Consider the following 14,345-nt stretch of genomic DNA (forward strand, 5'->3'; position numbering starts at 1 on the left):
CCTTTTGCAACCTTCTGACAAGCAGAGTCAATGTGGGAAGCCAGCTTCACTTAACAACCGGGTGACTCATTTAACAACCGCAGGGATTCGCTTAGCACCTGTGGCAAGGAAGGTTACAAAATGGGCCAGAACCCATTTAACAGCTGTCTCGCTTAGCAACAGAAATTTTGGACTCTTAAGCAGAGGACTTCCTGTTCAGGAAGTCCTCGACTTAACAACTTACCGTATATACTTGAGTATAAGCCGACTCGAGTATAAGCCGAGACCCCCAATTTCACCCCCAAAAACTGGAAAAAGTTATTGACTCGAGTATAAGCCGATCCGCCGTTCTGCAAGCCTGAATACACAGGAATACCCTGTGTGGCCGCGGCTCGTCGGCAGGTCTCCGTTCCTCCTGCCGACCTTTGGGGAGGTTTGGGCGCCTCCCCAAACCTCCCCAAACCTCGGCAGGTCTCCGTTCCTCCTGCCGACCTTTGGGGAGGTTTGGGCGCCTCCCCAAACCTCGGCAGGTCTCCGTTCCTCCTGCCGACCTTTGGGGAGGTTTGGGCGCCTCCCCAAACCTCTGCAGGTCTCCGTTCCTCCGCGCAGACCTGCCGACCTTTGGGGAGGTTTGGGCGCCTCCCCAAACCTCCCCAAACCTCGGCAGGTCTCCGTTCCTCCTGCCGACCTTTGGGGAGGTTTGGGCGCCTCCCCAAACCTCGGCAGGTCTCCGTTCCTCCGCGCAGACCTGCCGACCTTTGGGGAGGTTTGGGCGCCTCCCCAAACGTCCCCAAACCTCGGCAGGTCTCCGTTCCTGTTTGGGGAGGTTTGGGCGCCTCCCCAAACCTCCCCAAACCTCGGCAGGTCTCCGTTCCTCCGCGCAGACCTGCCGACGTTTGGGGAGGTTTGGGCGCCTCCCCAAACCTCCCCAAACCTCGGCAGGTCTCCGTTCCTGTTTGGGGAGGTTTGGGCGCCTCCCCAAACCTCCCCAAACCTCGGCAGGTCTCCGTTCCTCCGCGCAGACCTGCCGACCTTTGGGGAGGTTTGGGCGCCTCCCCAAACGTCCCCAAACCTCGGCAGGTCTCCGTTCCTGTTTGGGGAGGTTTGGGCGCCTCCCCAAACCTCCCCAAACCTCGGCAGGTCTCCGTTCCTCCGCGCAGACCTGCCGACCTTTGGGGAGGTTTGGGCGCCTCCCCAAACCTCCCCAAACCTCGGCAGGTCTCCGTTCCTGTTTGGGGAGGTTTGGGCGCCTCCCCAAACCTCCCCAAACCTCGGCAGGTCTCCGTTCCTCCGCGCAGACCTGCCGACCTTTGGGGAGGTTTGGGCGCCTCCCCAAACGTCCCCAAACCTCGGCAGGTCTCCGTTCCTGTTTGGGGAGGTTTGGGCGCCTCCCCAAACCTCCCCAAACCTCGGCAGGTCTCCGTTCCTCCGCGCAGACCTGCCGACCTTTGGGGAGGTTTGGGGAGGCGCCCAAACCTCCCCAAAGGTCGGCAGGAAGAACGGAGACCTGCCGAGGTTTGGGGAGGTTTGGGGAGGCGCCCAAACCTCCCCAAAGGTCGGCAGGTCTGCGCGGAGGAACGGAGACCTGCCGAGGTTTGGGGAGGTTTGGGGAGGCGCCCAAACCTCCCCAAACAGGAACGGAGACCTGCCGAGGTTTGGGGAGGTTTGGGGAGGCGCCCAAACCTCCCCAAACGTCGGCAGGTCTGCGCGGAGGAACGGAGACCTGCCGAGGTTTGGGGACGTTTGGGGAGGCGCCCAAACCTCCCCAAACAGGAACGGAGACCTGCCGAGGTTTGGGGACGTTTGGGGAGGCGCCCAAACCTCCCCAAAGGTCGGCAGGTCTGCGCGGAGGAACGGAGACCTGCCGAGGTTTGGGGAGGTTTGGGGAGGCGCCCAAACCTCCCCAAACAGGAACGGAGACCTGCCGAGGTTTGGGGACGTTTGGGGAGGCGCCCAAACCTCCCCAAAGGTCGGCAGGTCTGCGCGGAGGAACGGAGACCTGCCGAGGTTTGGGGAGGTTTGGGGAGGCGCCCAAACCTCCCCAAACAGGAACGGAGACCTGCCGAGGTTTGGGGACGTTTGGGGAGGTGCCCAAACCTCCCCAAAGGTCGGCAGGTCTGCGCGGAGGAACGGCGACCTGCCGAGGTTTGGGGAGGTTTGGGGAGGCGCCCAAACCTCCCCAAACAGGAACGGAGACCTGCCGAGGTTTGGGGACGTTTGGGGAGGCGCCCAAACCTCCCCAAAGGTCGGCAGGTCTGCGCGGAGGAACGGAGACCTGCCGAGGTTTGGGGAGGCGCCCAAACCTCCCCAAACAGGAACGGAGACCTGCCGAGGTTTGGGGAGGTTTGGGGAGGCGCCCAAACCTCCCCAAAGGTCGGCAGGAGGAACGGAGACCTGCCGAGGTTTGGGGAGGCGCCCAAACCTCCCCAAAGGTCGGCAGGAGGAACGGAGACCTGCCGAGGTTTGGGGAGGCGCCCAAACCTCCCCAAAGGTCGGCAGGAGGAACGGAGACCTGGGGAGGTTTGGGGAGGCGCCCAAACCTCCCCAAAGGTCGGCAGGAGGAACGGAGACCTGCCGAGGTTTGGGGAGGTTTGGGGAGGCGCCCAAACCTCCCCAAACAGGAACGGAGACCTGCCGAGGTTTGGGGACGTTTGGGGAGGCGCCCAAACCTCCCCAAAGGTCGGCAGGTCTGCGCGGAGGAACGGAGACCTGCCGAGGTTTGGGGAGGCGCCCAAACCTCCCCAAACAGGAACGGAGACCTGCCGAGTTTTGGGGAGGTTTGGGGAGGCGCCCAAACCTCCCCAAAGGTCGGCAGGAGGAACGGAGACCTGCCGAGGTTTGGGGAGGCGCCCAAACCTCCCCAAAGGTCGGCAGGAGGAACGGAGACCTGGGGAGGTTTGGGGAGGCGCCCAAACCTCCCCAAAGGTCGGCAGGAGGAACGGAGACCTGCCGAGGTTTGGGGAGGTTTGGGGAGGCGCCCAAACCTCCCCAAACGTCGGCAGGTCTGCGCGGAGGAACGGAGACCTGCCGAGGTTTGGGGAGGCGCCCAAACCTCCCCAAACGTCGGCAAGTCTCCGTTCCTCCGCGCCCTGCCTGCCTGCTTCTTTCCGCTGCGGAAAGAAGCAGGCAGGCAAGGCGCGGAGTTTGGGGAGGTGCGCGCGCACCTCCCCAAACCTCCCCAAACTTCGGCAGGTCTCGGACGGCGGTGGCTTGGGAGAGGTGCGGGCGATCCCGGAAGCACCAAAGCCTCGGCCGCGCACAAGTCCTCGGTAAGTTTTTTTTGTTGACTGGAGTATAAGCCGAAGTGGAATTTTTCAGCCTAAAAAGTGGGCTGAAAAATTCGGCTTATACTCAAGTATATACGGTAAACAGGAAGTCCTCAACTTAACGTCTGTTTGGTGACTGAAATCTCTTTCACATTATTAAGCCAGAGAAGGCATCTTCTCTTTTCCTCTTTTCTTGTGTTGTTAATATGTCCCCAAGGAACACTCTGTTGGGGTCACACAGGGAAATAAAAGCTATCTGTACTACAGCGCTGTCACAAGAAGAAAATATTTGAGCATGTTAATAGTATCTAATTTAAGACCCGGGCTACATTTTCATTCCTCTGGCTTTCTATTATACCAGCTTTGAGGTCAATGCATTTCTTAAAGGGCCTCCAGCATTCTTTTTTTTCTTTTAAAAAAAATAGCATTTCATGAGATTGTAGAATAAAATACAAAAGTACAAAAGCAAACGATAGGATACAGTGGGGAAGGAAAAGGGAAAGAAAAGCGAGGAGGGGAAGGGGAAGAGAAAAGGCATTGACTTCTGGCTTCCTCTGTTGCAGGAGAATGAAGCATTAACAGTGAGTCTCAACTCTTTTCTTTTCCATAATAGTATAAACTAGCCCAAGGGGTCTTCCAACTTGGCCCTTTGAAGACTTGTGGACTTCAACTCCCAGAATTCCTCAGCCAGCCTCCATTTTGTTTGTTAGATTTAAGACAGGTCTTCCAACTTGGCCCTTTGATGACTTGTGGACTTCAACGCCCAGAATTCCTCAGCCAGCCTCCATTTTGTTTGTTAGATTTAAGGCAGGGGTCTTCCAACTTGGCCCTTTGAAGACTTGTGGACTTCAACTCCCAGAATTCCTCAGCCAGCCTCCATTTTGTTTGTTAGATTTAAGACAGGTCTTCCAACTTGGCCCTTTGATGACTTGTGGACTTCAACTCCCAGAATTCCTCAGCCAGCCTCCATTTTGTTTGTTAGATTTAAGGCAGGGGTCTTCCAACTTGGCCCTTTGATGACTTGTGGACTTCAACTCCCAGAAGTCCACAAGTCATCAAAGGAGGGCCAAGTTGGAAGACCATTGAACTAGTCATTTCTATGACAACAAATAGGTCTAATCAGTAAAAAAAAGTTTCAGTTTATTTTTATCTTTTCCATTTTTGCCCCCCCGCACTCTCGGAGTTATTCTTGAGGAATTGGAAAATATCTCACCGCTGAATTTCATGCTTCCTTGGGTTAATCTCGGAAGGCTTTGGCAAGAGCTGTTTGCCGCTTTCCTAGCCATCTACTGTTTAACCAGGAGGAATAGAGAAATAGGGAAGTGTTTGGGGTGAGGGAACAGGTGTTAAAAAAGGGGGGATCTGTCTTGAGACTCGGCTCTGGGTGATCCACTGCTTCTTTCACCGATAGCCACCGGGTTCTGCTTCCCACGTGACGCCCCTTGAAAACGGGGGATCTTGAGATCCATGGATACTCAAGGTTATAATTATTGCATTGTTTAAAATGCAATTTCTTTTTGCTTTTCTAAGCTATGAGACTTTACATTCCCACTTCTGAATGAGAGTCCTCATACCATTCCCCAAAGAAAGATGTAGAATGAGTGTTTGTTTATCCCACCTTTATTATTTCTTATAAACAACTCAGGACAGCGAACGTACAGGATCTAATGCTCTTTATTACTCCTATTTTCTTTTCAACAACAAACCTCTGAGGTGAGTTGGGCAGAGACAAACTGGCCCAAGGTCACCTGGCCGGTTTTCATGCCTAACGTTGGGACTAGAACTCACCGTCTCCTAGTGATTGGCCCAAAGTTATCCAGACAGCTTTCATGCCTTAGGCAGGACTAGAACTCACCGTCTCCTGGTGATTGGCCCAAAGTCTTCCAGCGGCTTTTATGCCTAAAGTGGGACTAGAACTCACAGTCTCCTGGTTCCTAGCCTGCTGCTTTAACCACTAGACCAAACTGCCTTTCCATTTATGCTCATTTTTAAGTGTTTTACATTTTGGAGGTGGATTTTGCCTTTTATATTTCGTTCAGCGTTCCCTTTGGAATCGGATTGGTGCCCAGCAGCGTCTTTGTGCTGCATTTTCCTTTCTAGCCAATGAGAAAGGTTGCTCCCCCAAAATGTTGGGTGTAAAACACATTATACATTATACACAGGTTCCCACCTTAGGTAGGACTGAGTAAGTTGAGCCGTAGCCAAAAGTTGGCAGAAAAAAACAAGTTCTTTTCTTGTGGGTTGTTTTTTTTTTTGGAACATGTACTCACTCTTCCCTCCCCCCCCCCTGAAAAGGGCAAGAGACCTACATGATCTCTCAAAGATGCCCTTTGAAATTAAGCTGCCCGTCTCTGGTTTAGGGTTACATCTGATCCGAACGGATGTCGGCAAGGCGGTTTTGATTGGTACGAAAAGATGCCTTCATTTCATCAGGGAAAAACTGCACCCCGATCAATAAATGACACCTTTTCTGTTCTCTTCTCTTCTTTCCTGTACCCGATAAATCCTAGATCAGGATGCAAGTTCAAGGAAGCCTCGTAGCAGGTGGAATGTTTGGGAACTTCATGAATATTTATCAGAAGGAAGGCACCCGAGGCTTGTGGAAGGCAAGTTACTCAATGCATTTCAGACACCTGCCAAATTCTTCTGGTTGCAGCGGAGAAAGTTCCCAGGACAAGCACTGCAAAGGAACTCCCATCAGGATTGTGGATGTTTTTCCCCAGACTGGGCAAAACCTAGGGTTTTTTTTTGAATTTAAAATTGAGAAGTTGCTCCTATCGTGTTTATCGATAGGGAGAAATGTTCCTTAATTTGTGGATTTATGGTATTCTTTTGTGCTGAAAGTTTCTAACGCTGCAAAGAGCACCACACGCCTGGGAATCAGCAAAGCGAAACTCCTCATCGTGAAAGAATCTGAATTATTTTTATTCTGCCAACAGAAAACCCAAAGCAAGACCTGCAGATTGTAGAAAACACGTTGAATCTGTAAGACGGGGGAGAGAAACTCCGGTTTGTTCCTCATTAGCGTCCATCCCTATGATTCTGAAGTATTTGGGAGAATACTTGCAGTTGTTTTTTTTTTTTGCTAAGTAGAATTATTAACGGGAAAACTGGGTAGGTGGGAGAATTCTAAGAATTATTGACAGGAAGATTGATGGATGGAGAATTTCTGGTATTTTGTCAGATTCTACTTTGGACTTTCTCTTAGGGAAATAAAACTAATTCAGTTTCTTTCAAGGTTGATTTATAAAAACATCGATCCCATATTTTCAGAATCACCGTAAGGGTTGTCCCAGAGTAGTATAGCTCAATAAAGAAGCTGATATCGCAAAATAAAGCTGTAAATTATTTGTTAAAGGACGAGTTGTTTTGTTTTAACTGTGTGGCTGTGTTCTTCTTTCCCCAGGGAGTCTCACTTACTGCCCAGAGAGCAGCTGTGGTGGTCGGTGTGGAGCTGCCCGTTTATGACCTCACCAAAAAGCACATCATCCTCAGTGGCTTCTTGGGAGACACGGTGTGCACCCACCTGCTGTAAGTCGGAGACGGGCAGCCATGTTTTAAGAGAAGGAATAGAGAGAATTGGCCTGAGGGTTTCCAGTGTTCCTGCTTCAATCAGTCTGTATAATTATCGCCAGAAGGGAAACGTCGAGACATTTTCAATGACATCTTTCCTCCTCCTCCAATATCACCATCATCTCCTTGTTTTTAGTTTTTCAAGAGCACCGTTTCCATGTCTGGGGAAAACAATCCATGTTTATCTTCTCTCAGTAATTATCGTGATCATCCTGGAAGAAGATGATCATCTCCTCCTCCTCCTCCTCCTCCTCCTCCTCCAATATCACCATCATCTCCTTGTTTTCAGTTCTTCAAGAGCACCATTTCCATGTCTGGGGAAAACAATCCATGTTTATCTTCTCTCAGTAATTATCGTGATCATCCTGGAAGATCTTCTCCTCCTCCTCTTCTTCCTCTTTCTTTCTCCTCCTCCTCCTCCTCCAATATCACCATCATCTCCTTGTTTTCAGTTCTTCAAGAGCACCATTTCCATGTCTGGGGAAAACAATCCATGTTTATCTTCTCTCAGTAATTATCGTGATCATCCTGGAAGATCTTCTCCTTCTCCTCTTCTTCCTCTTTCTTTCTCCTCCTCCTCCTCTTCTTCCTCTTCCTTCCCTCTCCTCCCCTCCCCCCCCATGTCAAAGTGATCAAGTATGGCAGGGGTGTCAAACTACCGGCCCACGGGCCAGATGCGTCACGAGGAAACCGCGCCCACCCCATTGCCGGTAATGGGGGGGGGAAGTTCCGATATGTCACGTGACGTCATGAGTTTGACACGTCTGAAGTATGGGAAACGCCGCCCTAGGGCATCCTTTGGGGAAACCAAACAGTCACAGTTGCCGTTGTGCTTTCTCCTTTTCCGAGACGGCCATTTGGATGACGCTCTGTATCCCTTCCCTCAGAGCCAGCTTCACCTGCGGCTTGGCGGGAGCTCTGGCGTCCAACCCCATCGATGTGATGAGGACACGGATGATGAACCAGAGAAGCTTACGGACTGGGCCCCAGCCTGGCTACAAGGGCACTCTAGACTGCTTGCTCCAGGTACGTAGACTCCCTTCCGTGGCAAGAACAACATTAGATAAAAGACTTTTATCCCAAACACAATTTGCAGGGTCCGCTGTTGGACAATAAGGGGTGGGGTGGGGTGGGGTCTGTTTTGTGCCGTGACTGAAATCACAATGTAGTTCAGCCATCACGAGTCCCAACGTTCAGAGGCAAGGGACGATGGAAACACGTGGTCCAAAACATCTGGATAACCTCTTTATTTGTTCATTATTGTAAACTGACCATTAGACAGACTCTCTTTGCCTCCACCCTTGGTGCCTCTAAGGGAAGGGGAAGATTCCTGCTTTTGTTTTAAATCAAAATTCAGTTCTCCATTGGAAAAAAGCCTCTCCAGGCCTCGGTTTCAACTCCTACGGATTGATCTCAGTGGGGAAGACGTTCCTGCCTTGTGCACAAAGAGAGTCCCTGATTTCAGGCTAGTTCTTCCCTAGGAATTAATTCGTGGAGAACTTTTCAGCAGGAGATCCTTAAGAACACCTGATGGAGCCGGCTTGTAGACACTCTGGCTAGTTGGCTTTGAAGGGAGACTCCTGACCGTTAGTGCAAGGTCCACTGTCCAGTCTTCATCCGTCCTTCATCTGTGATGCAGGGTGGGATGGGATATGCTTCCGTTTGCAGAGCGGGAAAGAGACGGCGTCTCCTGTACTGAGCGTGGATGATGGAATATTCAGGGATTTTCTCTTTATTTTTCATAGACCTGGAAGAACGAAGGTTTTTTCGCCTTGTACAAAGGATTCTGGCCCAACTGGTTAAGACTTGGGCCTTGGAATATCATTGTATCCTTTTTTCAACTTCTCAACTTCTCCCTTTTTCCCTTTTCATACCAAAGTGTAATAGTTTAGTTACACATCTTACCTGTTTGATTATAGTATTGCTCTGTTTTCTAAAAGTTATCTCTTTTCCACCATATTCAATCATCTAATTAGTAATAGAACATCCCCTCTAATAAATCAAAGCCATTATTTTCTTCAGCCTTACTCTGGCTTTCTTCCTTTGCCAGATAACCTTCCATGTCAGTGCCTTTGAACCATCAAATAGTTCTCCCTCTATTTTTATATATATTATTTGGAATAAGAAAGACCATTTAGTTGATTTTTTTTTTGGAAGAATGAGCCCTTTGGTATTCATTAAATCTCCTCCCTATTACTCCAATTTCCCACAATTGTCCTGATACCTTTTTTTCTATTCAGTCTGTTCTTCCTTTTCCTAAAATTTATTCTGATTTCTTAATTTGTAAAAAGTCTTTTCTTTTATAAAAAGGAAGCAAAATTCTATCTAAATATACTCTACAAAGCTAATCTGGTCGAGTCACCACAAGAGGAGAGAGCAGGTTTGCTGGAAAAACTGGAGGAAAAGCAGGTAAATGTAATTACGGACCCTTTTTCATTTCATAGTAAGATTCAACACTGCCTGTTTTTCTCTTAACAACAAGCACTAGTTCTTTCTGACTTATGAACAGCTGAAGAAGTTGGATTTCTGACAGCCTGAAAATTGAAGAGGTCAGTTCTTCTGCTGGTGATCTTAAACCTCATGTGGTCTTTCAGGTATTCAAGCTTGCAGAATTGATGGAATTAAATTGGTGCAAAGAATGTTGGAAGTTCTCAAGCATTACAGCGTGTAACTTGAAATTGAAACAGATCTTAGCATTGGTCCCGAATTTCATCTTTCATAAATATTACGAACATTTCACTATTGACCTGTCTGAATGGGAGCAAGTGACCTTAATAGTTCTGTCAGTTTTTGTTCCTTTAAAAACAAGCTCTTTCCAGCAGCCAGTTCACAACCTTGAGAATCTGTACAGTATTTCATGCCAAAGGTATGACTTAAAGCACATTTTACAAAGCATCCTGTTGTACGGAATAGCATTGCATAAATAATGTGCAAAACATTATTTGCAAAATAATGTTGAAAATCGTTTTTCTCTTGAAACCCCTCAGTGGCATTTTTTCTTTTAGAAAAAAATTAGCATGACATTAGATTTTTTAGATTTAGATTTTATTAGATTTATATACCGCCCTTTCCCGAAGGACTCAGGGCGGTTTACAGGGCATTTTAAAATCACATCAATATAAAATACAAAGTTAAAAGAGAATTAAAAGATTAAATTATCCCTGAAAATAAAACCTCAGTTAAAATTCTCAGCCTGAATTTAATGCTGAATTAAATTAAATTAAATTCACCACTGTGAGGTTTCAGCAGTGTCTTTGATATTTTGCCCCTATCTGACTATTTGAATAGACCTAATCTTATATATTTTAAAAACAGTTATGGGAAATAGATGAACTCTTCCATAAATACTACTTGACTGTGCTTTCTGGGAAAGAGTTGTATCGCTGCTCTTCTCTATGTTTGGGACGATAATAATATAAGTCATTACAAGCAATGTTGACATTATGAAGGCTCATTCATATATGTCAAGTTATTACAGGTACATTCTGTGCCTGAATAAACCTATTTTTTCTTCTATTTCCTTGGACTGTGCTCAGAGAATGCAATAACACCTTAAGCACAGATAGTTGTTAGTGCTTGTTGTGGGGAGTACACAAAGTCCTCACTTCCCAAAGACAGTGCCTTATGTCTAAGCAAGTCTTCCCCAAAATATTTAGAAATAGGATTGTCACGGTTATGGACGTACGTGGGACCACTGCTTTGGGGAAGCTTTTGCCTGTCTTAATTTCACCAATGGATAACATAGAGTTGTTCCAACCAAATAGGAATTTTATGTACATTTTCATTTCAGCATTAAAAATAGTTTTCATACATGATCGTAAAGTTTGAGCCGGCAGCGATAGTTTGAGATTGCTCCGTTTTGCTCCAAGAGACTTTTTGTTAGGAGAAGAGATTAGAGAATCAACTTATTTATATATGACACACAAAGGACAATGTTGCATCTTTTTGGAAATCTGTATGCTGACCAAGTCAAACTTATTAAACTTATTAAAAGCAAAGTTCAATAATGTGTTAGTTACGTTATGTTTTTAGATTCTGTTTCCAGGGAGTATTTTATAGGATATTGAATGTAATAATGGTTTGTAAGTAGAAACAAAGATTTAACTATTTATATGGAAGCGGTTGAAATTGTTTGTAAATTCCAGCAATACACAGTTTAAGGAATGTTGGTTTTCTATGCAGTGTTGAAGGTGCACAGTGTCTTCCATTATAGGCTTTTAAAGGTTAAAGTGACCGATTTTGGTCACTTTATTAGAAGTATGTGCACATACGGGTACAATATGTTTGTCTGAATTGCAAAACGAGTCGAGGTTTTAATCCATGCGGACGGTGCGTGGATTTTGAATTCTAAGGTTCAGACCAATTTTTAAATGGTTCAAATGCTTTTCATAAATTGTTCCACAGAACACATTGAGGCAAAACTAGAACAATCTTTTTTTAAAAAAATTAGAAAGCAAGCTAGTTTTATTGTTAATAAGTCTATACTGAATTCATATTACATCTTCAAGGGCACAAACGGCTTGAACGGAGTTACATGTTCTTCATTTTTGTTTTACCAGCAAAGAAAAATGTCACATGTTTTTATTAATAATAGATGTGCAGTAGATGTCTGATGCAAGTCACATATGTTACTTAGCCCTCCTTCTATAAAAAACTTCCCTGGTTCTTCCGTACCAAAATGAAATTGTTTTTTTCAAAAATACCTGATTTTTCAATGGTGTGTATGCAGTAAGTTCAGCTCTACGGTTCCCACCTATATCAGAAGGAATAGTTTATAATAATAATAATAAGTTGGAAGGGACCTTGGAGGTCATCTAGTCCAACCCCCTGCTAAGGCAGGAAACCCTATACCATTTCAGACAAATGGCTGTCCAGTCTCTTCTTAAAAACCTCCAGTGTTGGAGCATTCACCACTTCTGGAGGCAGGTTGTTCCACTGGTTGATTGTTCTCACTGTCAGGAAGTTTCTCCTTAGTTCTAGGTTGCTTCTCTCCTCGATTGGTTTCCATCCGTTGCTTCTTGTCCTGCTTTCAGGTGTTTTGGAGAATAGCTTGACTCCCTCTTCTTTGTGGCAGCCCCTGAGATATTGGAACACTGCTATCATGTCACCCCTCACCCTTCTCTTCATTAAACTACACATACCCAATTCCAGCAACCGTTCCCTATATGTTTTAGCCTCCAGTCCCCCAATCATCTTTGTTGCTCTTCTCTGTACTCTGTACTCAGAGTACTCTGTACTCTGTAGTTTAATACAAAGGTCTTCAAACCTGGCCCTTTGATGACTTGTGGACTTCAACTCCCAGAATTCCTCAGCCAGGCACGCGTGCCTGGCTGAGGTATTCTGGGAGTTGAAGTCCACAAGTCATCAAAGGGCCAAGTTGGAAGACCCCTGGTTTAGTGCAAGGGTATCCATCCTTGGCAACTTTAAGACCTGTGCTGGCTGGGGGATTATGGGAGTTGAAGTCCATAGGTCTTAAAGAAGTTGCCAAGATTGGACAGCCAAGGTTTAGTCTATTGAACTGGATGAACCTTGCAATAAATGTCCAAGGGATCGTTTGAGTGTCACAGGGCAGTTTATCCTGGGCTCAACATTCCAGGCAGCTTCAAACCGTTGTGTGTTTAGCAACGTCCTTCATGCAGAAGTCGCCACACACCCATGAAAAGAACCAAGAAGATCTAAGATTCAGCACATAGGGAATGTAAAGTACGGAAGCCTCTTCTGGAAATCGGGCCAAAATATTACTTTCTGAGTGAACAAGTGATCTAGGCATTTGGTTTTATAAACAACGCAAGCTAGCTCTTCAGAACTGTTTCTCCAAATTACTTTTGGGAGATTTCTGCCTAAAAGGTACTGTGTGTTCCATTAAACCACATTCTTGCTGAATGAAAATGTTAATTCCTTCTCTTAACTGCTCCATCGAATTGTTAGAAGGGCGTATTAAAATGAAAGCAGTTGGTTCAATGCCACATTTCCCCCCCTCAAAATTGTTAATACGTCCATGACAGCTATTATTATTCTGTTAATGCCCATTTTAAATGTTTATTTGCCAGACTGTTAATAGTTGTTGCAGTGATACTATTTATTTGTGCACATTCTTCACTGTTTGTTAATAAGCTTTCATTGTTTTGAATGTTCAGATTTTATTTCGGTAAGAAGATCGTCTAATTTTTTAAAAAAGATCATACAGACGAACATTGAAATTGCTGGAGTGTGTATGTTTGTTAATGCCTTCCTATCAGGGAACTTTTGACTTGGATGTACCTTTGTTTGCAAAAAAATAAACCTCATTATTTTGTTTTACTTAATGTTGTTTGCCAGATTCATCTGAGAAATATTTTTGCATATGCAACCAGACGCACAAAATTAACAGAATAACAGAGTTGGAAGGGATCTTGGAGGTCTTCTAGTCCAACCCCCTGCTCAGGCAGGAAACCCCTAGACCATTTCAGACAAATGATTGTCCAATCTCTTCCTAAAAACCTCCAGTGATGGAGCAGCTACAACTTCTGGAGACAATTCTTGGAACAAATGTAGAATAACCTGTGTGAGCTGTGCTGGCGCAGTGGTGAGAATGCGGTATTGCAGGCAAAACCTGCCCAGCGCCAGGAGTTCGATTCTGACGGGGCTCGAGGTTGACTCAGCCTTCTGTCCTTCCAAGGTCGGTAAAATGAGGACCCAGATAGTTGGGGGCCATCATCACTATGTAAACCGCTTAGGGCTGTAAAGCACGGTGAAGTGGTATATACAGTAACACTTTTTTTTTAGTATATACAGTAACTCTTAAGTGCTGTTGCTCTCTTGCCTTTCTTTCCTCCCTCCCTCCTTCCTTTTCTTCTTCCATTCCTTCCTCCCTCCCTCCCTCCTTCCTGCCTCTTTCCTTCTCTTCCTTTCTGTCTTTCCTTCCTGCCTTCTTCCTGCCTCCTTCATTTTCTTCTTCCTCCCTCTCCTCCCTCCCTTCCTGCTAGAATGCCTTATTGCAGGCTAATTCTGCCACCTGCCAATTGTTCGATTCTGACCGGCTCAAAGTTGACTGGGCATTCTGTCCTTCCATGGTCGGTAAAATGAGGACCCAGATTGTTGGGGGCAATATATGCTGACTCTGTAAACCACTTAGAGAGGGCTGTAAAGCGGGGAAGCAGTATATAAGTCTAAGGGCTATTGCTATTTCAGGCCTCCACACCTGGCATCTAGCCCCTAAACCTAAGAATACGAGAGAAACCCCTGGGCTGCCTTTCTAGTCCTAAAAGATAAAAAATGGGGGGAAAAATAAAACCCATTTTCAACAAAGCTGCTTTCTTGCTGTGTCCTGGAGGGACTCTAGACTGGATTCAGCAATTCCTTTCCCTCCTGGGAGATAGGCAAATTTGGGGGGGGGGGGGAAAGCCCCACCTTTATTTCAAAAGGACAGGTAAAATACACACACACACAAACGAGCATTTTATGTGTTTTGAGTTTCAAAAGGCAAGCCTTTGAAGATGGAAGACTGGAGACGTGACCGGAAAGAGACGCAGGACCGTTGCGATGTGC

General features: G+C 46.5%; 1 protein-coding gene across 3 annotated transcripts in view; it reads left to right on the forward strand.

Annotated features, from left to right (window-relative positions):
- Positions 1-12,100, forward strand: part of SLC25A30 (solute carrier family 25 member 30) — a 28,073-nt gene extending 15,973 nt beyond the window's left edge. For all 3 annotated transcript variants that reach the window (XM_081328021.1, XM_081328022.1, XM_081328023.1), the window contains 5 exons: positions 5,756-5,855; positions 6,656-6,776; positions 7,706-7,844; positions 8,564-8,644; positions 9,307-12,100. In XM_081328021.1, the coding sequence (XP_081184147.1) occupies positions 5,756-5,855; positions 6,656-6,776; positions 7,706-7,844; positions 8,564-8,644; positions 9,307-9,348 (483 nt within the window). In that variant the 3' untranslated portion in view covers positions 9,349-12,100. The remainder of the gene's footprint in view (positions 1-5,755; positions 5,856-6,655; positions 6,777-7,705; positions 7,845-8,563; positions 8,645-9,306) is intronic.
- Positions 12,101-14,345: the final 2,245 nt, after the last annotated feature.

The sequence above is a fragment of the Vipera berus genome, assembly GCF_964194415.1.
Source record: "Vipera berus genome assembly, chromosome: 4".
NCBI lineage: Eukaryota > Metazoa > Chordata > Lepidosauria > Squamata > Viperidae > Vipera > Vipera berus.